Genomic DNA, 26,360 nt, shown 5'->3' with positions numbered 1-26,360 from the left:
TCTGCCTCTTTCCTAGCTGGTGGGATTAAGAGTGTGCACCACCCCAGGCTTAGAATGTCTATCTTAAGAGACGCTCCATTAAGCTGAACTCTGTGTGTGTGTGTGTGTGTGTGTGTGTGTGTGTGTGTGTGTGTGTGTGTGTGTGTGTGTGTGTGTGTGTGGTCTCTAGGTGAGTATGGCAGGCCAGAGGTTGACTTCAAATGGCCAGTCTTCCTCTACCACTCTCCATGTTATTTTTGAAAGACATTTTTCCTCTGAACTATGGCATATCATTTTGGCTGGACTGACTGGTTAACAGGGGCGGGGTTCTCCATCTCTGCGCACACAGAACTGGGGTTATGTATGTGTGTGGCCACATGTGGCTTTAATGAGTTGTGGGGATCTGAACTCAGGTCCTCACATTTGCACAGCAAGTGCCTCATCCACTGAGCTGTCTCCACCATCGCCTCCGATATTGTCAGCGATACGAATTCTTCGCAGGCCTGTATTCATGGGTTCCCAGCTGTGTCTCGTCGATCATTTCTATGCACATCAGCTAGAATGCCTCATGTTACACCCAGCAAGCAGAGGAGTAATTCCTAGCAATGCCCTAGTAATTAACAGCATGGGCGACGGGCACTCCCAGGGCACATCTCCAGACAAGGCCGTCTACTTTAGTTAGAAAACATCTGTTTACTCCTAAAAGACAAAATGACTTGTGCATGCATTTTTCTGGGCTGACCATGGTATTAGACGACCAGTTGGTGTGCCCTTTCCAGGGGAGACTGTTTCTCCCACTCCTTGGTTGCCTGCAGTTCTTAATGTAGCTTTTCCTCGTCCTGTCAGCATGTCGGAGTTGTACATGTTCAGGTCAGGTTTAGGCTGCCATGTTGGTGAGACTCATGGGATGTTTCTAGGAGACACAATTTCCCAGCAAACTCCCCATCCTCTCAGTCTGAATCTTCAACTCCTTCTCTGCAATGATCTTGGAGCCTTAGGGAGGGGCTGTGCTGTATTCATACAAGTAGCATTATACAGACCGAGAAGGTCGTGTTTATGATTTTAGGGACGAACACACAAGCCATGAGTTTAAAAGACGAGAGGGGTGGGGTGGGGTGGAAATTTTGTGGGAAAGTTTGGGTTTAGGGGCAGGAAAGGGAAAGGGGAATTAATGTAACTTTATTATAATCTCAAAAAATTACTTACAAAAAGACAAAATTAAATGGAACTTGTATATAAAAGCAGCCCATTACTGATAAACTATACCATTCCTTCAATGGAAACAAATTTACATGTATTTCTGAGAGGAGAATTAGGATGGCTTGATGACCGACCACAGCACTGGCAATCATGATACTGACCGCAATGAAATTACTGAGGCCATTTGGCCAGTTGTTTGATTCCCTTTTGGATAAGAAGATTTATTTATGTATTTTAAAGTTTTCTGTGTAAAGTGTTATACTTTATGTATGTATGGAGCAGAATGTCAGAAGAGGGTACTAGGTCCGCTGGGATCTAGTTGTGAGTGCCATGTGGGTGTTAGCACCTGACCCAGACCCCCCCAAAGGTCAGCAAGTCTTAACCACTGAGCCATGGCTCCGGCCTCAATTTTTCAGCTTCTTGCGAAATTCCAAATATTCATGTTCTAAGACTTTTGGTTCCTTTGGTTTTGATCCTTGTCCAAAGCACTTAGAATCAAACTCAAGAAAAATGACCCCAATATGTACTTATTTTTGAATTCCACATCTCTTTAAATATTTACTCTTGTTGGTAGTGATTAAATTTTTCTTGTACATTCTTTGATTGTTGTCTACTAATATTTTGCATAAATACAGCTTCTAACAATATATGTCTTAAGCAATTTCAAGGTACTAGGTTATCACCCACAGGACAGATAGAATAAAACTTAAGAATGTGTTCTACCCTAAGGACCTTCTATGCTTGAATTTGGCCCCAAAGAGGAAGACATTTAGGGAGTCTCTTTGATATGGGCTCCGTGTCATATGGTATCTCCTGTCTCCAATGTGAAACAAGATCAGATCAGATCAATGGGGACACCTCTCATTCCAGTGACGAGGGATAGTTAAGATCAAATTACTAGATGATTAATCAGCTATACCTTCAGAAAAAAATGCTCATAGACAATGGGGGGGGTGTCTTCAGAGTCAAAATAAAGCATGGTGGTACATACTTAGAGTCCTAGCACTTGGGATGACAAGGCAGCAGGGTCATGATTGGGGCTAGCCTAGGCTATATACAAAGACCTCTCAAAGTGAACAACCAAAATTAAGTCACTTGTATGAGCCTTTCCAAAAGCAACTAAAGCCAAGGGATTATAGAGAAGTGGTTCTGGTGCATGGTTGCCTGACACCCCCTCCATTCCACTAGAGTCATTCTTAGTAATCCGTATCCAGAGCGATCAGCAGGGAAGAGACTCCCTACGGAACTGATTTAATTAGACTCATTTTGGCTTTGGATCCTAGCATTTCATTTTACTTTACATTGGGATTTCAACGCTCAGACACAAGCATCTGGCTCATTTCCTGTAGATGCCCCAGTCATTGCATTACAGCTCGCTCTCTTCTCCAGTGCTAGTTTATTACTGAGCTACGAGCACCTACAAAGCCAGACTGGCAGACACACTAATTCCCACAAGGTTGAGCAATACCTAAGCACACGGAAAACTAAATGGGCACTTAGAAGCTGATTTTGCTAAAATGTCCAACTCTGGGCCACAACACACACACACACACACACACACACACACACACACACACACACACACACACACACACACACAAAAACACACACACACGAACACACATATGTCCTAAACCTGTAGTCACCTAGACCCCTGGAAAAACAGAACCTCTCAGGACAGACCAATCCCCCAGATGACGATAATAACTCATGAAAGGTAGGCTTCGCGATGGGGCAGAAATGACCTGAGTGTGGGAAGCAGACTCATCCCCTAGCAATGGAGCATAAAGGACTTTCCCAACCTACTTTATAGAGTCAGAACCAAGACGGTGATAAGAAAACCCCGGCCAAGGCTGCTGAAATGTGCACACATCCTTGCACCCTGCCTCACTGCTTCCTCTACTTAAGGTACGGAAGCTCTTGTCACCATGCCAAGACAGATGTGGGGGTAACTGGTCGCTTATCTGTTCTACTCCTCAACATGGCCACACTGAATACATTTGCTCTCTCTGCTTTTCATTAAGATGTAAAATAAAATAAAAAGTCTTTCTCCCTTTCTTCTTCCTCTTGTTTCTTCTGTTGATGGGAGTCACCTATTCTGCTCTCTAGCCAGGTCAAGGCAGCCTATGACCCCCACAGGCCTTTCCCACAGCAGCCATTCAACAGTGCAACTTCCCTCTGGCCGGGGGACCGTTACCTTGATAGTGTTGAAGTAATCTGTTCATTCTTATATCCCAGATTTTCACAGCGTGATCAGAACCCGCTGAAGCTATGCATGTACCATTAGGGCTAAAGTCCACAAAATTTGCAAATCTAGGAAGAAAGAATATGACAGCTTGACATTTCAATCTCTTTACCTTGGTTTTGAAGTGTGAATTGTTTATAATGAAATATCTCCTTAGGGAACAGACCCATATCGATGTACAGAGAATGGACTTACCCTACGGAGTCCGAGAAGTTATTAACACACTGCTTGCTTGTAGTGTCCCAGATTTTAATAGTTTTATCCTCACTACATGACACGATCAATCTCCCGTCGGGTGAAAATCTAGAACGCAGAAGATTCTAGATGAGAGCATATCACACACAAGTCAGGCTACACGGATGAGATCCCAGAGGCCACTGTCAGCACACTGCGGGAACTACATAGCAGAGTCAACACTGTAACTGATCTCTTCACAGCTAAGCACAGCCATGACAGACCACGAGACTCTTGAAAGACAAAACACGCTATGTAAACGATGCGCCTTTGTTTGCTTGTTTCTGTTTCTGTTAAATAACTGAGTTCGGAGGCTCTCCTGGAGGTTTCGATGCAGCTCTGTCTGCACTCCTTCCAAGCCAATACCTTGTATTTTAATAAGCCCTCTATGTCTTCTGTTTCTTGTTTATTTTTAATTTTAGATTTTTATTTTCTACCATCATTCAAGAGATTTATTTCTACCAAAAACCAAAGAGATTTTTTTCCTACTCATCCCACCAACCTGACAGTGGAGCTTTTTTTTTTTCTTTTTAATTTATTAAAAACAAAACAAAACAGGCTGGTGGGTTGAGAAAAGTTTACATGGCATCGACCTAATTCCCAAGGCCAGAGGCTTCCGGGACTTAGACTAGAAGCAGGACACGTCACTCAGAGCAGCTGGCTCTTTCCTGCTCCAGTCTATCACCAGAATGCCCAGCCCAGAGTGGGGTGGGTGGGTGGTGGTGGTGGTGGTGGTGGTGGTGGTGGTGGTGGTGGTGGTGGTGGAGGAGGTGGAGGTGGAGGTGGTGGTGGTGCAGGCAGGCAGGCCAGACATCCTGCCCACTGCTTCTTGCACAACTGATTTCCCCATTCATTCTGTTTGTAATGCTAATTGCCTTTTAAAGTCAGAAGGGCTGAAAACCAAACAGAAGATGAAGTTTAAATAGTCAGGAAACTACAGACAGCTTGTTCACTAGTTATATTGCAGGAGCAGCAAAGGCCAGAAAGGACAAAATAGCCTACTCACGGGTGATTATGAGTGTGTTTATGTCATATGTGTTTCCCTGCAGCCCAGAGTCCGGATTTCTGTTTTCAGTTTTGTGTGGAGTGTAATTAAAGGTTTTGTTTTCTCTGCACACCTAACTTACTATTTTTGCCTGTGTGTCAAAAGCCCGGGAACTGAACTTACAGACAGTTGTGAACTGCCATGTGGGTGCTGGGAATTGAACCCAGGTCCTCTAGAAGAGCAGCCAGAGCTTTTAACTGCTGAGCCACCTCTCCAGCGTCCTAACTTATTATTGAGACCTAAAAGGACTCTTCGTGACTCAAAGTTGAATACTGCACTTCTGAGTTCATCATGTAGAAACAAAAGACATCCAGAAATGTCATAAAAACTCTGTGTGAGCTCTTAATGTGCGTGAAAATCCTTCAAGAAGAAAAATCTTCCGTTCTTAGGAGTTTCCTATAATTTTAAAATGACAAGTAATATTTTACTAATCTTTTCATCCAGAAAATACATGAGAAGTATTCAAATATGGAGAACAGTATTAAAATTAGGAACTTAAATTAAAAAAACCAAAAATCCTTCCAATTCCCCCACCAAAACCAAAAAAAACCCTAACCCCAAAACTCTCATCATGGACTTGGGAGAAAAACTTTACTAATTATCTTTATGGAAATAAACTTTTCAATTAAATACAGACTTGCAAGGAATCAATTACACTGCTTTCTCCTCCTGCTGCTGAGACAAGATCTCATTATGAATCCTGGCTGCCATAGAACCATATGTAGACCAGGCTGGCCCTGAACTCACAGAGGTTCACCTGTCTCTGTCTCTAGAATGCTGGGACTAATGTTGTGTACCATACCCAGCTACTCTATTTCTTAATAAGCCTTATTTTTGAAAAATTACTAAACATGAAAATCTTAAGTAGCAAAAATATTTTTTAAGAGATGGAATTATTCCTAACATTTTGAGGAAGTAACAATAAAACATTTAGTCAACTGAAATAATCCAACTTCAAATTATATTATTATTATTATTATTATTATTATTATTATTATTGTCATTGTTATTATTGTGGTGCTAGAGATCAAACTCTGGGCTTTGTGTGTGCTAAACAGGCGCTCTTTCACTCAACTATATCTTGTTTACATTATTGATCAAACCTACCACTATTTTACAACATTACCTTATCAATGTTTATTGAGCCCATATATCATGGAATGGTTTTTAACACTTCATTTATGGAAACTAATTTAATATTCAGAACAATCCCATAAAACAGGTATTACTGCTTGCCTCCACATGCAGAGAGAAAACTGAGGCACACAAAGGAGTATGGTGTTTGAATGAGAAAATTTGAAATTTCAAAATTCAAAACTCAAATTTACAGCCTCATGTATTTACCTGATCACCAGTTGGCAGTGCTGTTTAGGGCTGTTTAGTAGGTATGGGCTTGCTGGAGGACGCATGCCAATGGAGGTGGGCTTTAAGACTCATGCTATTTCCAATTAGCTCTCTCTGCTTTAGCCTGTTCAAATGTGAGCTCTCAGTCTGCTGCTGTAGCTGCCACATCTTTTGCCTGCTGCAAAGCCCTCCTTGCCATCATGGAGTCTTAGCATTATGCATCTGTATATCTGAACTCCTTCTGTGAGTAGCCTTGGTCATGGGTTTTTTTTTTTAATCACAACAGTAGAAAAGTAACTAACAGAGTTTGGTACTAGGAGGGGGGTACCATGTTGATGTTTTGGAGGAATAGTAAAGGATTCTGGAACTTTGGACTAGGAATGTGTTGGACTCTGTAACGCAGAGCCTACCAGGCCATCCGAGTAGGAACTGTCTGGCTAATCAGCCCCAGGGACCCCCAGCTCCTCCTATTCAGTGATGGGATTACAGGTGTGCATCTGGCTTTCACATGGGTGCTGGAAATCAAACTCAGGCCCTCATGTGTACTGAGCACTGAGTGACTTTTAAAATGGAAGGGTAACATTAGGGAGTGTTCTTGTGACATAGATGATCCTTTTACTAAATATCTATGTTGGGGGGTTAGGGGCAAAATTGGAAGGAAGGGGATGAGGTTTAGATTTGATCAAAACATATTACATGCATACAGGAAACCTCAATAAAATGAGTACAAAGAACAATTACACGTACTGCCATTGGTTGCTACTGGCAGTTAAGTAGAACAAGCACAGTCTCTTTCCTTGTGATGCCTCTTGAGGAGAACAATTATCCCTGGAGTCACTCAAAGACTGCCATTGGCACTGGGCTGCCCCGGACATCAGGAATGTAGTTAGAGGTGAGGTAAGAGTCCTCTCTTAAAGCTTTCCCAAATAATAGAACTGTAGATCCTGCCATCAAGAATATTTTTTTAACAGCAGTAACAACAACAATAACAACAACAACAACAACAAAAATTGTACCACCAGAAGCAGGAAAGAAATGGGGTAAGAAATGGCAGGAAAGAAATGCCAGTAAGAAGCAGCAGGTTCTCTTGAGTAGCAAAAACTCAGGCTAAGCAGGAGGCTCACTCGGTCTGAGAATAGCTCCCTGGTATGGAAGACAGGAAGAGGCTGTGCAGCTCGGGTTAGTGGAAAGGGCAGTTGGAGGCGGGGCAGCCCGTGCTGTGGGGAAGGAGCCTTTCTTTCCCCTCCCTTCCCACTTTGATTCCTGCACAGCCTCTCCTTTGAAAGGCTGGACATGGGCATGTTGAGTTGTACATTAATTAGAGACATAAAAAAAAAAAAGTTAGCACCCAAAAGACAGGTTTCTCTTTGTCTTGACTTCCATGAGGAAAAGTTAGGACTTTTATTGTCAAGGGTCAAACACTATCTAGCAGGACTGTTAATTTTTAAAATGTTAGGAGTATCTAGATTTTATACTGAGCATTGAAAGGTTGCCGATTCTCAGTTCAGTTCTACCCAACCAGCTTTTAAGAGTCCAGGAATTAGTCAGTGGTGACTAATGGGTTCTTGGAACAGCACATGACAAGTCCACCGCAAATTACTGTTGAATCCCTTAATGACACACAAAAAGAATGAAGACATTGAAACATTTTTTTCAAGCAAAGCTGCCTTACAGGTCTTTGAGAGTATCCCCAGTGAAATACCAAGAACACCGTGACTTGGAGTCTATGGAGTCCGCACCTATATAAAGTTGTATGTCCACATTCATATTCAGGTTTTCTTTCTTCCTATTTTGGTGTGGGGGAGGGGAGGCAATGCATGCTAGACAAGTACTCGATCACTGAGCTACAGCCATGGCCCTCCTTTGCTTCTTCTTAGTCCAAATATTTTTTAAAAAAACCACCTCTCAGTATTTAATGCTCCAAGATCAAACAATGTGGGGGTACTGTTTCTTTATTGATAAGCATCATGTCCCTAGTAGGAGTAGGAGAAGGAGAAGGAAGGCACCCAAAATAATGAAGTGGTCACTACCAGCCCGATTCCAGGGCAAATTCCACGTTTCCCCAACACTCCACCCCACCACCCCCAGCCCCACCCCAGCTATGTAACTCCATGAAAGTCACTACATAAGGGATGGAGTTTTCTCTTAGTGTAGTGAGTTTAGCTAACAATGAGATCCAAAACTCTCACGGATGCAATGCTAACTACTAATGTCAGACTTCTTTTTGATAGGTTTTATGCTTACATTCTGAGAGTGAAGGCCAGGGGAACAAAGAAACGTTTATGTCCCCTTAAGTGGCAAGAAGAGAAGCCATCTGTTGGCTATATCAGTAGAATTCATCCCTGTAACTCTCGAGAAACAGAAGCCAAGTGAAGCTGGTATAAGGAGATTAAGTGTGGTATCACACAGTCATTCACTGCTGCGTCATTTTACCGCTTACATGTGTGATTACTACAAATACAACTGTCTTCAGGGCATCGCTCTGAGCACCTGGACAGCACCTGCAGCACTGAACTCAGCACCGTTTCCCTTCCTGAGTTATCTGTCCATGGCTGATTTCTAGTTCTTCCCATCCTTCCTTGCCCTTCATTATTACCGTCTCCTCCACCTGCATCTGGCACTTTGCTCTCTCATGGTCTACGAGTGACAGAAGTGAACTTGAAATGTAAATTAAAGTGGGTCACTTTCCCCCTCAAAGTGTTTGGTGGCTTTACATGGGCTGTGGGCCAAGTCTGACCTCTTGCTTGCTGACGGGAAGTCCCAGGACTGTCTCTTCATCTGCATTAGTGAGATCTTCCTAGCACTGCAGCATCTTCTCTTAGGGTCTTGCTCTTCCTCACAAGCTGTCCCAATGCCCTACTTGTAATTTTTTAAACCTCATTTAACAAAGCAACTGGGGGCTGGGGAACCGCAGAGGTGATCATTCAGGCCTCCACTCCCTTCTTTCCTTCTAATCTAATGCCCCAGTCTCATCCCCAGCTCTGCAGCAGATCACCTGCTGTGGCTTCCTCTCTGTCACCATCTCCAGCAGATCACTCAGATCTTCTCCTACAGCCTCCCTCACCGCCCCCTTCCTTAGTCTCGGCCTCTACCCTCTGCAGGCTCTCCATGGGACCCAACAGCTGGCCACCATTCCAACCAGAAAGCAAGCAGGCAAGCATCAGATGCACCTCTCTCCCTCCAAACTCACCCCAGTCTTATCCCTAGCCCTGTGGCAGACCATCAGATGTAGCCTCCCCTCCCTCTCTGCCCCCATTCCCAGGGGACTAAGCACATTCTGCTGACACACTCTGCTTTCTTCCGTCCAGTGGACTCCCCCAGACCCCACCTTCTAGCCCATCTTAATCTCTGGGTGTCAGCTCCCAATACCAGGAAATGCATTCTACTCAGAAGCAAGCCCAGTGGCCATACCTGAAAGGATCTCAGAAGCATTCCATACCAGGCAACCTACAGCTACCACAGTCTAAGAATTAGAAAGGACAACAGAAACCAAGGAACTGAACACCCACCTAATAAAAACAAGACCAGATATCAGCACGTACCAAATATCATCTGAAATCCAGATGCCCAGAGGCAGCATAAAAACATTAACAGTCAGGACAATATGTTTCCCCTGAAGCCCAGCAACTCTACTACAGTAAGCCCTGAAAAAAAAGATCTTAAAATAGCTTTTATGAATATGTTAGAGGTCCTTAAGCAAGAAATAAAGAAATTTATTGAAGAAATCTATGAAAAGTCACATGAAGAAAATAGTTTAAGACCTTCAGGTAGAAATAGAATCAGTAAAGGAAACTCAAACTGAGGAAAAACTGGAAATGAAAATTTTAAGAACTTAAACAGGAAGCTCAGAGGCAAACCTCACTAACAATGAGAAATGGAAGAGAGAATGTCAGTCATTGAAGATAAGATAGAAGAAATGGAAGTCCCAGGCAAAGAAAACATTAAATCTAAAAAATTCCTGGGACAAAATAACTAGGAACTTGGGGACACTATGAAAGGACATAACCTACAAAAGTCAGGAATAGAGGAAAGAGAAGAAAGCCAGGTCAATAGCCCAGAAAATATTTTCAACAAAATCATAGAAGAAAATTTCTTTAACCTAAAGAAGGAGCTGCCTAGAAGGTAAAGGAAGCATACAGGTACCAAATAAAGTGGATCAGAAAAGAAAGCCCTCTCGGCGTGTAATAAATAAAACACTAAACCTATAGAAAAGAAGAAAGAAGGTTAAAAGCTGCAAGGGAAAACTACCAAATTACAAATAAGATCAGAACTAGTAGGATAACATCTGACTTTTCAATGGAGACTCTAAAAGGGTCTGAACAGCTGTGCCACAGACTCTACGAAGCTCACTGAACACAGAGAAGTTGATCTGATGCTACCCAGAGCCTTCACCCCTACAGACTAGTGCTCATGGTACTGTTAGGTACACTGCATGCTATCAAAGGAGAAGGCAGGTACCAACCCTGTTACCAGCCCTTCAGTCACAAGAGTGACCTGCCTCTAAGACAGGCAGGTGCACTGGTGGCACAAGCCTGTGGTAATAACCAATCACACTTTGATTTTGAGTTAAGGTCCACTTAACTTACAGAGTTAACCCATACCTACTTCGCTTGGGTGGTCGAGAACCTGGGACTATAGGCCAGGATACCAACTACTACTGGTCTATAAAGGAATCCAGCAATAAAATGACCCCTAAGGACGTTCTGCTGTGCTGCTGTGCTCATAGGTCTGTGTCTTGCATCAGAGAAAAGCCGTCCTGTGGCCGATGGGAACAAATAAGAGATCCACAGCCAGACAATAAGCAGGGAGTGAAAGACGTTGGAGCACTCAACCCTGAAAGGAATGCCTATAATCCCTTGCCTCAGAGCACAGGAATTCTGTGATAAAGGAGGCAGAAAGTGCCTGAGAGCCAGAGAGGAAGAAGGACACCAAGGAATCAAAGTCTTTTAGACACAACAGGGCTCGCACACATATGAACTCTGAGTCTGTTAGTATGCACAGTGCCTGCATAGGTCTGCACCTGATGGAGTCTGAGAGCTGATAGTACAAGTGAACATACACCCCAATCCCTCACCTAGAAACTAGTGGACATACACCCCCAAATCCCTCACCCAGAAGCTATCTCTAACTGATAGCCACTTGCAATGAATACTTTTCTCCAATAGAGTCCTGCTGGGGAAACACATCACTCGTAAGGGTAGGTTCCATGCTCAATAGCAGATGGTCAACACAAAACAAACCCAATGGCGCTGTTGGAGGGTTTTTTCCCCTCTCCGACTTTACAGGTCCTTGGCATACATAGTATTCTATACCTTTCAAACTGTCTACTTCCTTGCTACCTCCTCATCACTCCCCCAAACTATGTAGCTCCCCAGGACGCAGACTTACAGGGGAACACATTCCCATTCGCACTACACCTCGTAAGAGTTTTATGTTTTCTTTCCCGACTAATGTAAGAGGAATCTACCCCACCATTCTAACCCCACATATGCTTCACTGAATACTCCCCAGTGAGTACCTAGGAAAGCAAAAAATAAAGAATTGTGACAAATTTAATGTTATATATAGTCAATGAGAGCTGATGGTTAAAATATTTTCAATTCATTGTACAAAAATGTTGACTGTACCCAATGCCATGGAACTGTGTGCATGAAAAATGATAACAGTGATACATTTTTTCCCAACAGTACAAAGACTGGACACGGATTATGTGTTTGGTGAGAACAGTATCTCAAATTTCCATCTCACTCGGGCTTGTGAAAGAAGACACAATACCATGTCAGTGCTGGGCAGTGCAAGGAGCAGTGACTCTCAGTGAGCCAGCCGACCCAGGGGAAACAAGGGAGACTGCAGTGTGTTCTCTGATAAGGGTGTCCAGAGGACTAGGTATACTACATGTATTTCCAACATAATACTTCTGACTTATGGTGGGTTTATAATGACACAACCCTATCAAAAGTCAAGAAGCATCTAAATATTTACTGGAGACATCCCCCCCCTCCCCCCCCACACATACACCTCCACCCCCCCCCCCTCCCCACCCATCCCCCCACCCATACCTGTCCCCCCCACCACACACCATTTGGGACTAGGGAGATGGCCCAGCTGCTGAAGTGCTTACTTGCTCTGTAACCCTGGAGACGGTGTCTTAGGTAGGCTTTTACTGCTATGAAGAGACATTATGAGCACAGGAACTTTATAAAGGAGAGCACTTAACTAGGGCTGGCTGACAGCTTTTGCGCTTTAGTCCATCACCATGATGTCAGGAAGCATGGCAGCATGCAGGTAGACACGGTGCTGGAGGAGGTGAGCATTCTACATCTGGATCCGCAGGCAGCAAGCAGACAAAAGAACTGAGACATTCTCTAGCAAGGCCACCCCTCCTAATAGTGCCACTTCTTATGGGGCTCTGGGGCCATTTTCATCCTAACCACCACAGATGGGGAGGGATCACAAAAGCTCACTGGCCAGCCAGTCTTGCTGACTGGGAGAGTTCCAGGTTCAGTGAGAGACTCTGTCTCAAAAAAGGAAGGCAGAGAGCAATAGAGGAAGATGGTGGATATGAACCTTTGGCATACAGAGGCACACGAGAACACATACATAGACGTGCATACACCACACACAAATACACACAGACATATTTATGTTAGCTTCCAACTCATATGCTCAAATGAGTACGCAGAATAGCAACAACAATTGAAAATTAAAGGAGGACTCCTTTACTGCTGAATCACTGCTAGAAAGTAGCGATGTTGGAAATCTTCTCCCATTCCTAACCTCTACTTACTTTCCTTACTGTGGATACATACGGTGTAGAACCCTAAGTTACTTTATATATGTGATGGTTTGCATATGCTTGGCCCAGGGAGGGGCACTATTAGAAGGTGTGGCCTTGTTGGAGGAAGTGTATCACTGTGTGGTGGGCTTGGAGACCCTCCTCCTAGCTGCCTGGGGATGCTCAGTCTGTTCCTGGCTTCCTTCAGATGAAGATGTAGAGCTCTCAGCTCCTCCTGTGCCATGTCTGCCTGGATGCTGCCATGTTCCCGCCTTGATGATAATGGACTGAACCTCTGAACCTGTAAGCCAGCCCCAATTAAATGTTGTCCTTTATAAAACTTACATTGGACATGGTGTCTGTTCACAGCAATAAGACCCTAAGTAAGACAATATGTATCAGAAATTAGAAGGCTATGATTAAATCTTGAAAAAATTCTTTTTCAAGAGTTAGTATCTCTTACCTAAATCTGTTTAAAGCCATGGCCTCATTAATACATGTTTTAAATGAAGATACATAAACAAGACTTGAGGAACTGAGTCTTATCATTCAAGCACAGCCACAGATAACATTCTGTGCAGAATGGATTCTTTTATCCTGGTTCAGGCTCAGGCCAATCATAATTGTGGGTTCTGAGTATTGCCATCTCCATCTGAACATAGTTTTATGCTATAACTTAAATATTCCTATTTTAATGGCTAGATGAAAAACTTTAAGCTTCACTAGTTTTTAAGATTGGGAATTGGGAAAAGTTGGTTATTTCTAACTTCTCGATATAACTATTTTCTTTTTAAAAATGTGGTGCTGGTTTTGTCATTAGTTGTTTGCTTTTGAGACAGGATCTCACTATGTAGCCTGTACCCCGAATTCACTATGGATCATAGGATAGTCTGAAACTTTGACCCCCGATCAGATTACAGGGCTGTGCCATCGCACCCAGCAACACCTTTAGTACAAGAGTATTTATTCTAGGAAAACTTCTAGTTAGAAAATCACTGCAACAAAAAATTTTAACTCTTCTCAGGCTCCCTCTCTCCCTCGTTCTGTGTGCATGTATACATGCACATATGTGTGTGTGTGTGTGTGTGTGTGTGTGTGTGTGATTTGTACACATGAATGCAGATGCCTGTGGAGGCCAGAAGAGGGTATCAGATCCTTTAGAGCTAGAGGTAAAAGCATTTGTAAGTCATCCCAAAATTGGCATAACATACTGAAGTAGGGTCTTCTGCAAAAGCAATACATTTTTCTACCACTGAGCTTTCTCTCCAGTCTCTCAATACTCTGTATCACTGGTTCCCAACCTGTGGGTCATGTCCCCCTTGAGGTCTGACTAAGTCTTTCACGGAGGTCATGTATCAGATATCTTGCATATTAGATATTTATATTGGATTCATAACTATAGCAAAATTAGTTATGAAGTAGCAACAACAATAATTTTATGGTTAGTGGCGTCATCACAACATGAGGAACTGTATTAAAAGGTTTCAGCATTAGGAAGGTTGAGAACCACTGCTCTATGATAGCATAATCTGTGAAGAAATTTTAGGCTGTTTCTGAGAATACAGAAAAAAAATCACATAACAAACAATTAAAAAAAGCACCAAGATACTGTACAAATGTTAGTATTAGCAGACCAGGTCTGTAAAGTCATTGTTACAAATATTTTCAGATTTTCTGTTTTCTTTTCAAAGTCAGGGTTTCACTCTGCTGGCTTTCTCCTTTCCCCTTTCTCCATCTCTTTCCTGTTTTATTCAGTCTAAGACCCCAGAGCACAGAATGACACCACGGTCGGGATGGATCTTCTCCCTTGATTAATGCTCTCTGGACAAGCCCTGTGACACATGTGTCATGACCTTCCTGCATATTTGTTATAAAGTTCACTCAAGCTTACAATTACAACTAGCAGTCACCATCCACTCCCAAGAATGGGGGCACACTCATTTCTTGTTTTGGACAGCATAGGTCCAGGCTGGCCAGATGTTGGCTTTCGGGACCTATTTCAGTGGCCCCCTCCACAGGTTTGCAAGCATCTGGCATACAGAAGTTACATCACTGTCTTTCCCTGTGACAACTGGACTGAGCCATATTATCAGCATCTCAGGAGCTTCAGCCGTCAGGCAACTGGTCCTAGGGCTTCTCAGTTCCCACAATCACATGAGCCACCTCCCTAATAAAAGGACCACAGCAAGTGATACTTCAAAAGCTGTGATTATATATCTCTGTATAAACATTCTTTATAAATGTGGAACAAAAAGCAAGGGGCCTTATGACCAGGAAAAAGGCAATATAGGACATGGTAAATGACATTTTTCAAGCTCAAGAAATGACAGCAGATGGAATCTTGGATCTATTCAAATGAATAAATTGTGCTGGAACTGGAAATATGGATGCAAAATGTAAAACTGGCTGCTTAACAATCGAGCTCTTTCCATGTGTACAATAAAACTGTCAAGAGGTAGAGAGTGGGGATATACTTAGGAAGTTTTAACACTTTGTCTAAACCATTGTAAGAGAAAGTATTCTATGTTATAGATTGGGTTAAGGATGCATAATCAACTTCTGGATGTCACCCAGGAGCACAGAGCTAAGAGTAAATCCTAAATGTCAATAAAGGAGGGGAAGAAAACGGGAAACAAATATCCAGCTGAAAGGCAAGAGGGAAATAAGTGAAATTGACATAATGAGGAAATAAACATCGAGGCAGGGTGCTTGGCGAATCACGGGACCAGTCACTCCAGCATACAGCCATGAACTACAGCTGGCAAGGAGAGAATCCAGCTGTGTACGATGGCCATCCCTACAATCTCAGCACCAGGGAGGCTGAGGCAGGACAAGCATGAATTTAAGGCCAGCCTGGGCACACAGCGAGATGCATCTCAAAACAAAATAAAAAAATGCAAAAGTTGCAGGTATAACTACTTAGAAATAAAAAGAGTTTTGGAAGTCCAGTACATAAAATACATTAAGTAGATGATAGTTACTACCTTAATAGCATTTGCGCAAATTATACAAACAACTTTGGAGTATCGCCTAAAGGTGACTCTGGTATAGCCCCAGGAGGAAGTCATGGAATACAGGGCAGTTGATGGTTGCCAGTTGCTGACTCCTCACTATATGAAGGGACTATGTCAGTTGTATTTATTTTATGGGGAGGTAGACTGAGGCCCAGAAAGGTTACGTTGTATGCCTGGGATCACATGCTCACTATAAGCCCACTCTTGAAACTGCTCTGTGTCCTCTGTCTACTCAGACCAGCTGATGGTAGGATTCTACTTCAACGGAAAGGAGGTGCCAGCAACAGCAAGAGGCAAAGAGCAACAGCAGCAGCATGTCGCTCGATCTTGGCTACAGGCTTCCACGACTAACAGAGCTGACGATTCTGTGTCCTTGGCATGCATACACATGAGACTCTCTCAACGAGAAAACTATTCCTGGAGATTTTCCCAATGAACCCCCTTTGCTTTAGTCTAGGGTTTAGTAAGCAACCTTCTGTATAATATTCTGACTGTGCTGGCAATGTAAGGAGGGCCTCACGAAGGCATGCTAAAGGTCTAGACCCTTTGACAGCTGGCAGTGCCATCGGAAATATATAAGCTGCTTCCGTTGCAGGCTCTGCTAAATGTTTAAGCTCCCGCTGAGCTCTTGCCTCTTGACACGAGCTAACAGAAAGACCTTAGGGACCTTTTCCATTCTGCTTCAGGACAATCTCGTCGAGGCTGTATTCTCACAGATACACTGAGAATCGGGGACTCAGTGGCCACCTAACACTTACCAGTTTTGTTCTAGCTGTAATAAGACGATCCAGTGTTAGAAATGGGTAGAAAAGGACTGGAAGAGTGCTGGAGAGCACATACGTGGAAAGTGGAAACTCACTACCTTTCAGCAAATTATTTATCAAGGACTATTCCTTGGGGTGGGGAGGGCTCTGCAGTGTCTGAGTCACACTTCAAGAAGCATGAAAACAAGCAGTGTTTAAGGTCCCTCAGAACCAGCGAGGCAAGGTAATCCGCCGTAGCTGGGTGTGTGAGTAAACAGTCAGTCTGAGCAGGACTTGGCCAAAGGTACAAGGAACAGGTGGAGCTGTGTAAACGTCTTGGTTAACATGCACAGATAATAGATATTCCCGAGTTTCTATTAAAGGCTCACAAAAATAACCTTGCCACAAAGAAACTCTCCAATCCTGCCACCAAAGTTACCTGAGAGCACAGATCAGCATCTGCCTACACTTGATTCTTCCCACCACATTTCTGGGCAATTATTCTGAGCCCACTATTCATAGCCCTAAGACCATGGTTGTACTACATGGGGCCCTCTCAAATGCCTTCTCTAGGAACCCACATCACTAACTTCCTCTGCTCAGTTGGGTCTTGGCTTCAATGTCATACTAGTAAATATGGTTTCTCCAATGTGGGGTGTGTGTGAGTGTGTGTGTGTGTGTGTGTGTGTGTGTGTGTGTGTGTGTTAGTGTATTTGCTGTCTCCCCTTGACAGAAGAGGCCCTACTAGCACAGGATTTCCCTGTTTCTGCTTCTCTTGTCTTGGCAAGGCAGCACAGCAAGATAAAATACTTGTAACTCAAAGTCTAACAGGGAAAGAGAACTATGCTAAAGACCTCCTAGGCACTGTGACATCAACTCCAGCTGGTGGAGGAAGTGACACTGAGCAGGATCAGAGGGTAACGCTTGCAGCAGGTGCAGAAACTCAGGACCCGCAGCTGTGCTATGGAAGAGCTACACAGCTGTGGGAAAGCAACTGTATGGTGGAAGGGACAAAGAGTGACGGTTTGTCACAGAAGGAAAAACACAAGCCTGGGTGAGGAGGCACCCAGAGGTCCAAACTGGGGAACAGCATGGTCAGATCTGCCTTTTACAGAAGCAGAAACAGAGGTATAGAGGGTGTGTGTTATGTGTGTATTATGAGACAGAGAGAGAGAGAGAGAGAGAGAGAGAGAGAGAGAGAGAGAGAGAGAGAGAGAGAGAGAGAACACAGAAGATTCTGTAGCACAGAGAACATTTAAAAGATGATCTTAGAAGTTCCATAAGGGCCAACTAAGGCAGTAGGGCTGGATATGGAGACATAACAGGTATTTTCACTAGACTCTTCTGTTTCAGGGTCATCTCCCACAGAAGCCTCTCATATGCACAAGCACAAAAGCAGCAAAGAGGAGTATTCCAGCACTCTCTCCTTCCTCCCGCTCATCATCTCTCAGGGATGACTGTATGCAGAAAGCAGAGTGGCCGATTGGAGAGGAAGTCACCTGACTGACTGCTCTCACCTCTGAATCAGTATCCTTTTTTTTTTTTTTAAGTATAACTTCAGTTTTATTTTTCCATGGTATTTTTCTTTCTGCCTTCATGAAATCACCTCTTTACATGGGCTTTGGTGGAGGTCGTGGTGCAGCGCCAGCAGGTCTGAATCGTGGTGGGGGTGTTCGGTCCTTCCGGGCCTCACGAGATCGATTCCTGACGACCTTGCTATGAATGGCACAGCTCACACAGTAGTGCAGCTTGACATAGAGCTTGGGAAGTACGTAAGCGTCGAAGACGCTTGCTTCAGATATGTCCCTGACTGCAGCGGCTTCTACAATGTTCCGAATGACAAACTTCTTAATGGCCTTATCCTTGGGCATGCACCGGGTGCAGCGAATTGGTTGCACGTGGCTGCGGCCCTTTTTGGCACGACCGTTGTTTCTCCTTTTTTTGGTCATATTGGAGCCAAGACTCAAAAGCGAATCAGTATCATTTTTAAGTCAGATCTCTGCCCATGGCATCTCTCAGCAACTATAGACCTGACCCTAAAAAGGTGGCAGGCTCAGGCACGGCTCACTTCTGTGGACAGGAGATGCTGTGCCCCCCCCCCCCCCCCACCTCCACCCCCAGATGAGGGAAAGCTCAGCACTGCTACCAGAAACAGTAAGAAGCTTGGCCTTGCACTATGCATTTTCGCAGGCTACTGCAGTCTCTGCCTAAGTGGCAATGCCCTCTGGAGAGAGCCTGTCCAGTGGTAATGCTCAATCTCAAACACCATGAACTTCTGCTTCTCATTCTTACCAGGGCCTCTAAAGAAGTGCCATTCCTGTGGCTGAAAGCAGGGCATCCATGTGGTTCAGTTAGGCACAGACACACTGGAGCGCCTAGTCCCACCAAACTACCTGTGTTCTAACAACATCTGGTACTAACGCCCCCAAGAGTGCACTGGGTCCCTCAGCCACAGTGCTTTGCTACAGGTTTCCTCTGCGTTCTTCCCACTGTAAACACAGTGCTGTTGCCCCTGCCCTTCCCTCCCTCAGCTCCGGACCTAGAGCACCTCGTTCTCTTCCTCCTCTGTCTTCATCAGTGCCTCCCTCATCTTCCCTTGTCTTATTTTCCTTTAAGTCACATTTTGTAATTACTTAGTTTCTGGAACTCAAACCTAGTTTTGCAGACGTGTGTGTGTGTGTGTGTGTGTGTGTGTGTGTGTTTCTTATATTGCTTTGCTTGGACATTTTTTACAGTACAGGTCTTTGTGTATTCTGGGTCCTGGTTTTGTGTTTTCATAGGTTTTGGGGTGTGTGCTTCTCCTGCTTTTTGTTTATTCTTCTTACTCCTGTTTGTTTTCTGAAGAGAGAGAAGCAAGGCATGGAATTGGCTGGGTGGGGAGGTGGGGGAGGGAATCTGGAGATGAGAGAGGGGATGGCATGATTGGAGTATATTGCATATACAACACTTCATTTTCCCTTTTGAAAATATATTTTCTCATACAATATAATCAGAATAGTTTCCCCTCCCTCTATGCCTCCTAGCTCCCCCTCACCTCTTTGCCAGCCCAGATTCACTCCCTTTCTCTCTCACATTACAAACGAACAGGCTTCTAAGAGGTAACAACAAAACATAGCAAAATAAAATATAATAAAATAAAAACCATCATACTGATGTTATGGTTCAACTGGGTTGTTTGGGGATTTCCATGGGACCCTTTCGGCCAGCAGCTCAACTGGACAAAACCCAGTCCTCGTACCAGAAGCTGTGTTTAGTGACAAGAGATGGCAGTTGGGGTTCTCCTTCTCTCATTATTTGGGAAACCTCACTAGGATGACCTTCACATATTATAGGGTTTCACTGCACTACCCCTTGTTCTATTGGTCTCTCCCCCATTTCCTCCCTCAAGCCCATGCCCTTCCCCTTCCCACTTGGTCCTCGTGCTCACATCCTCCTCTCCTCCCTGTTCCAGTCCACCAGGAAAATCCATTCTATTTCCCTCTCCCAGGGAGCTCCATGTGTCCCTGCTAGTGCTTCCTCTATGCCTAACAAAACACCAATGTTCACTCTTCCCTTTCACGCATGGCCCAACAGAAGCACTGTCTCAACACAGAGTAAGTGGATCTTGTCATCGAGTTCAAGAGCACCCACTCGGCCAGCTCTCAGTGGCACACGAGTACGCCCCAAACGCGGCGCAATCATTAACTTGTGAGGCCTCTTGACTTTTCCTTCATACTAGCCACAACCTCACTTGCTTATTGATTTAGGTTTGGCTTTCAAGACAGTTTTTGATTTTGTTTGTTTGTTTTTGTAGCCTTAGCTGTCCTCGAACTCACACAGATCTGCCTGCCTGCTGGGATTAGAGGTGTGCACCACTCTTCCTGGCTGAGATCAGATGTTCTTCACCATACAGATGAGGAGAGAGAAATGATACTGTGATGGCTGCGGTGCAAAAGTAACTGAGCTCTTCTGAAGAAAGCACAACTCAGTAAAATACACCCCATCCTTTTATCCCTGTTAGATTCATCTCCATGGATCATAGTCAGTACCATTTGAGTGATGTCATCCTATTGAGACCATAGCAGCAGTGAAGACTGTGGGGTGCTGGGATACACAGACAGCTAGACTCAAACTCCCACTGCACTGTAACGTGGCTGGGAGCACGGGGACCATAGTTTCCCAGTGAGCACACCCATGACACCATTTCTGTGAGACAGCTCTTCTCTTCCCTGTAGAAGATAGGGTATGGGTGTGAGTTGGCTTCTGGCCAGAGCAGACATTTTGACACGTACTTGACTTGGCGCGAGGGAACCACCACTTCTTACCACTAGACACAGGACTCTACACATTGGCCTGAGTCATTCCCAGCCTTTTTCCAACAGAAATAGGGAGGGAGGGACTTTTCCTGGGCATCCTCTAAGCTGTGAAGATTTAAGCTTGGAGCTACCTGTAGCCTTCAGTGGCTGTGTGCTTGAAAGAACAAAGCAAACATGCAGAGACCCAGAGTCCTTCCCAGTCTGGTTGCGCCCTGCTCAGTGTGATGTTATTAAACACTCCTGGCAACTGACCACTGAGGAGGAAGAAAAACACCCGCAGCTGGGCTTCTGACACTTTCTATTAAGTGAGTCTCAGCTTTAACTCTCTGGAACCTCATCTGCCAAGCTGGGAAGCAAATCATGCCTTCCGCTTTACGCAGCAGAAGCAAGCCTGCCTCACGTGGCCTGGCCTTAGCCCACTCTGGAACCTCAGAAGCGCCTCCCTGAGCCCTCTGCTCTCCACTCTTCCACTCCTCAAAGGAAGCAGCAGCCCGCTGACAGCACTGGAGATGCACTGTGCACTCCTTGCTCTGTGCCTGAACGGTTATTCTCCAGCCCCAAACCCCTTCCTCCAGTTCTCAGTTCAGGTTCTCCACTCCAGTGATTTTCAGTCTTACAACTGCAGCCATGGTGGTGGAGCTGTGCCTGGGGGTCCCTATCCTATGGTCCCGGGACAGTGCTCATCTCTCACTTACAGATGCTCTCTTCGCTCTCCTTGTTCGTGTGCCTCTCCTCACCAAGCTTCATTCGCCTGTTTCAACCGACCTTCCAGCTCTCTTACTGCAGACCTGAGTAAGCGTAGGGAGCAGTGACCACGCCACACCCATTCCTCTCACAAACAAATTAGCTCATTACTTTGAGTTCATTTCATTCAAGATCTATTTAAAACGGCACAGACTTACTGCTCTCATACATGGATTCTGACGGCTTTGTTATGAGTGATCCCAGCACACTGTAGTCACAGAATAAATGTTTGCTGAGTGAATGAATGGACATGACCCCAGTTCCTTGTCTGGAGGTTGGGGATGGGGGGGCTGATATAGTCTGGGGCAGGAGGCTGATTGCGTGAACCATTTGCACTTACTTGGCGCAGCGTACCCAGTGTGTGTGTCGGTACAGGGAGTAGAGGAAGCGCTGACGGTACATACTCCATACTTTAATGGATTTGTCTTCAGACGCTGTAACCAGAAACTGGCCATCGGCTGAAAAGTCCACACTTCGAACTGGGGCTGTGTGTGCTTTAAATTCTGAAGACTTTCCTTTCCTGAAAACACAGTTTAACAGTGATAAATTACTTAATGTAATACTCAGTCGCCATGAAGAATCAGAAATGTAAACAGCTTAATGCAGACCAGACCTTAACAAGTGCGAGAGGGCCCTGTGCTGCGGCACCCTCCACATTTGCTGTGGTGCGCTGGCTTGCCTCATGCAAGTCACAGCTGACACTTGACTTTGAGAGGTTGCTTACCCTGCCCCCAAAATGCACAGCTGTGTAGAAGCTGGGAAAAGTGGATTTCGAGCTATACTGCACTTTGTGTTACTTTAGAAACAGCAGTCTGTAGTTTCAAGATGTTTCAATTCAGAGGAGCAAGGTTGGTTAAAACTGATAGCGCCAAGGCAAAGTTCTGAACTGGAGCCACTTGGAGGTCTGTGAGCTAAAAGTCTGGGCTGGGAAAAGGTATTTTCTGTGCTGCGTGTTTTTATACAGAATGCCTCCTGAGAATCTCCCTTTCTCCTACTCCCGGAGCCTACGCCGACCAGCACCAATTACTGAGGCCCAGTGTGTACCTATGGCCTTGCTAACCCCAGGGCTGCAATCTTATACTCATGAACAAAAGTGCTTTGAAATTACAAGTCCGTGTTATTTTTCTTGATTGGGGAAGGAGGAAAGATAACAGAGCAATTGGAGAACACAATGTGAGCACTGTAGGCAAGCAAAATCTTTTAGAAGACAGATGCAGGCTGCTAACTCTGCAGAAGCCCTGGCCCACACGTGAGCGCGCTCTCTTCTCAGCAGCTGTGTGGTGCTGAGTTCCAAGGTGAACGTTGGGAGGCTGTGGCGGTGTTAAGTTTCCCAGGCACAGCCACTCTGCACTATAATGAGGACCTGGTCATTTCTGCATGTAGAAAATCATGTCTTACACAGTACATGTAGGGACCGTCATGATGCTCAGAAAACAAAACAGAATTCAGTCAGACGTCTTTCTTAGATTCTCAATGTTCAGATGTTCACACGACATCTGAATGCCTGTAGCTCGCCCTGTATTTGCTGCCTTGGGATTGGGGCGACAGCAGCGTGTCTCTATGAGAGGAGCCAAGGGAAGTTAGATGCAGCGTCTCCTCCATGCATTGCATCGACAAACCCTGTGGTTACCCCTTGTCCTACACATCCCCTCAATGGCCAGCCCTCTCCTTCCTACGCCAGTTCCGCTTGCCCTCAGAAATTTATGCCCTTGGCACCCTTCACCTAGATTATTGGAAAAGCCTCTTAAACTGTCTCCAGGCTCTAATCCTCTGCCCCCACCCCTAGTCACCTACATACTGCGCCTGTCACTTGTTGAAAGGTAATGCCAAGCTCATAAAGCCCAGTGTAAACATGTTCCCTCACCATAAAGTACAACGCCCTAAGCTCGCTGGCAGGATCCCCTGCCACTGAGGTGAACTTTGTACCCTGAGTGGTGACAGTGCTTCAAACACGCCACCTGGGCCTCTGCGTTCACCCTCGGGAAGGCTGTTTCCCATCTGCAGCCCTCTGACCAAACCACAGTGCTCCTGACCTGCAACAAGGATCTGGGTTACTGCAGTGTATCTTGACATTTAAAAACCAAACGGGTTCTCTTCTACTAACCAGTAAGTGTTCTGAGGACAGGAGTGACATTGCTCGTCTCTGAGAGACCACCACCTAACATACACAGAGACAGTTCAACAGCAGTCTGTTGAACTTCACTGGGAAGACTCAATACCTTAAAGCTTCTTTAATTCGGTCTGGCTTACCCACCTAGTGGCCTACAGGGACAAAAGTCACTTTATCATTAATTTCTATCACCGGGTATATAACAATACCTGGTAATATGTAATAATTGATATTATCGATCCAGAACAGTATATTCAGAGACTACATTTCAGTTCATTTTTGAGCGGAACTCTTGTGAGAAAGAATCGGGTACACCTTAGCTTTCGTTCATTCAGTCCTAGAAACAACCGAGGAAAGACTTATCCTCTACAGAGACCAAGAAGCTATAGCCACAGTCAACATAATAAAAAATACTCTCTCAACTTCAGTCTACACCCCACCCGAAGACTGCGGTACTACACACGTCCTTCCCAGGGCCTCCCCTGGGCTGGCCCGACCTGGCCTCTCTCTGCTGCACAGGAAGCTCAGCAGAAGCCAGGGCAGCAGAGTTCCTGTGCTGTTGGCTGGCTGCCGCCCCCTCTCTTCTGTCCAGCACAGTGGCACTGTGCAGTTGAGGGCCTCATCCTTAACGGGTCCAGCAGCTTTTGCTTTTACAGTCCGGGAACTGCTCTGTCACCCTGTGGGAAAGTCTAGGCTGTCCCACAGCATGAGCAGGCTCAAGGACAATCAAGGTCCCGGACTTGTGACTGGGGTCCATACTTTCGATTAGCTGCTAGCTCATGAGAGGCTGTATGGGTAACCTCAGCAAACACCAAATACCCACAGAATAAAGAGAGGTGATGGTTTTGGGATTAAGGTACTCACTATGGGGGATTTTAAATGGCAATAAATACAATGAACTAGTCCTAGATTTCCAAGGCTAAGGATTTTACAGCACATGTGTCTGCCTGCACCCTAAGCCCTCCCCTTCCTCCTCTGAATTTCCCGACAGTCCATGCACATTCCCGTGTCACTTCTCTCCAAGAGCTTTTACTTCTGTCAGTATACCACTCAGACTTTTCAGCGCAGAATTTCCCTTGGGTGGTGGCAGAATGAAGTTCCTAGTGGCAGGCGATCACTTGTAAGCTTTCTTCCTCTGCAGGTGCCTGACCCATTTAGTTACACTGTAAATCAAATCCTGCCACAACAGAGTCAAGGGAAATGCTGACACTCGCATGCTCTGATATAGGACAGAGGAGAGTGACAGTATGTACGGGATTCACTAGGAAAGCACTCTAGAAAAAGTTGAAGGTAGCTACATGATACAAGGATGGCGGAACACGGGCAGTTACTGAAGCTGTTGGTGGGTGTGGGGAGGAAGTGGGGCCACTCACTTTTATGGATGTTTGAAATTTTATATACTTGGAATTTAAAACTTAAAAGATACCCTAACTACAAATAGACAGGCTATCAGCTCATGGCTGAGGAGTGTCTCACTGAAGATGTTACCAAATATCAGCGAATGTATACATATTACACACACACACACACACACACACACACACACACACACACACACACACACACACACAATTAAATGGCTCTTCAAGACAAAGACAGGGTTTCTCTGTATAGCTCTGGCTGTCCTGGAACCTGCTCTGTGTACCAGCAGGCTGGCCTTGAATTCAGGCCTGTGCCTATCTCCTGAGTGTTGAGATTACAGGTATGCGTCACCGCACCCGACAATGATTTATGTATTTGTTGTAAATGTTTTAAACAAGAAAATTCTAGAGCTCCAAAATGAGTTATAACAATCAAAGGATGCTCCAGGCACAGGGGTGTCGACAGGGTCCCCAGGGCCCTTAAACCCATGGCTTGGCGGGCACTGTGGGGTTAGTAATGAACTTCTGATCTAGGCCTCTGTGTTTCTTTCAGATTTACACAGACATTTCTAGCTGTCTCCCAAAGCTCCTGACATATTGTGCATATCTCTAGGTTACAAATGGTTTTTCAAAAAGAGGACATAATTTTGAGTTGAAATTTGAGAAACTTGTATGAAATTGTTTGACTTTAAAACCAGGCAGCATATCTGTGACCCCAACGAGCACAGGCCACTAGGGAGTTGAAGCATCCCCACGAGGCACGTTAGGAGTACTCAGGCCTCAGCGCCCCCCACAGCTCCAACCGAACCCCATCAGCATTTACTCCTCTTACCTGTCAAGAACCCAGAGTCTAATGGTTTTATCTCTCGAGGCAGAGGCTAACAAGTTTCCTTGTGGAGAGAACTGCACACTGGTCACGATATCCTTGTGGCCCACGTATCTGTAAGCTCTAGCGTGTGGCTTCAAACTCCATAGCATGAGAAAGGTGTCCCAGGAAGCAGTAGCTGTCGGAAAAGAGAAAAACAGACCAGTGTTGAGACACGAGTACACACACGCCTCATCAACAACAAGGCCTGAGTGACAGAGAAGTCAGGGGTTGTGAGGCTGGCTAGGTAATGACAAAAATCTTTTATTATTTGAAAATATTTAAATTTTATTACGAATCTGCTAAGTTGGTAGTGTCCTGCTACCCAGCAGGTTCTGGCTGCAGTGACTAAGGAGAGGTCAGGGACAGTCTGAGTAAAGTGCCTTAGTCACTCTCCCCCAGTGTT

At 44.9% G+C, this 26,360-nt stretch overlaps 2 protein-coding genes across 2 annotated transcripts in view; both read right to left on the bottom strand.

Annotated features, from left to right (window-relative positions):
• Nucleotides 1–26,360, bottom strand: part of Poc1b (POC1 centriolar protein B) — a 96,601-nt gene that overhangs the window by 53,372 nt on the left and 16,869 nt on the right. The window contains exons 3-6 of the mRNA XM_032911782.1: nucleotides 25,922–26,093; nucleotides 21,959–22,138; nucleotides 3,620–3,727; nucleotides 3,377–3,492 (exon numbers count right to left, since the gene is read on the bottom strand). Of these exons, the coding sequence (XP_032767673.1) occupies nucleotides 3,377–3,492; nucleotides 3,620–3,727; nucleotides 21,959–22,138; nucleotides 25,922–26,093 (576 nt within the window). The remainder of the gene's footprint in view (nucleotides 1–3,376; nucleotides 3,493–3,619; nucleotides 3,728–21,958; nucleotides 22,139–25,921; nucleotides 26,094–26,360) is intronic.
• LOC116908564 (40S ribosomal protein S26-like) lies at nucleotides 18,127–18,528 on the bottom strand. Its single transcript, XM_032911771.1, has one exon. The coding sequence runs from the start codon at nucleotides 18,526–18,528 to the stop codon at nucleotides 18,190–18,192; it is 339 nt and encodes a 112-aa protein (XP_032767662.1). The 3' UTR covers nucleotides 18,127–18,189.

This window comes from Rattus rattus, chromosome 1 (assembly GCF_011064425.1).
Source record: "Rattus rattus isolate New Zealand chromosome 1, Rrattus_CSIRO_v1, whole genome shotgun sequence".
Lineage (NCBI taxonomy): Eukaryota > Metazoa > Chordata > Mammalia > Rodentia > Muridae > Rattus > Rattus rattus.
This window is presented reverse-complemented; position numbering and strand designations above follow the sequence as displayed.

Excerpts from the sequence above, each read along its gene's own strand:
- LOC116908564 (XM_032911771.1), bottom strand. The coding sequence starts at position 18,528 with ATGACCAAAAAAAGGAGAAACAACGGTCGTGCCAAAAAGGGCCGCAGC.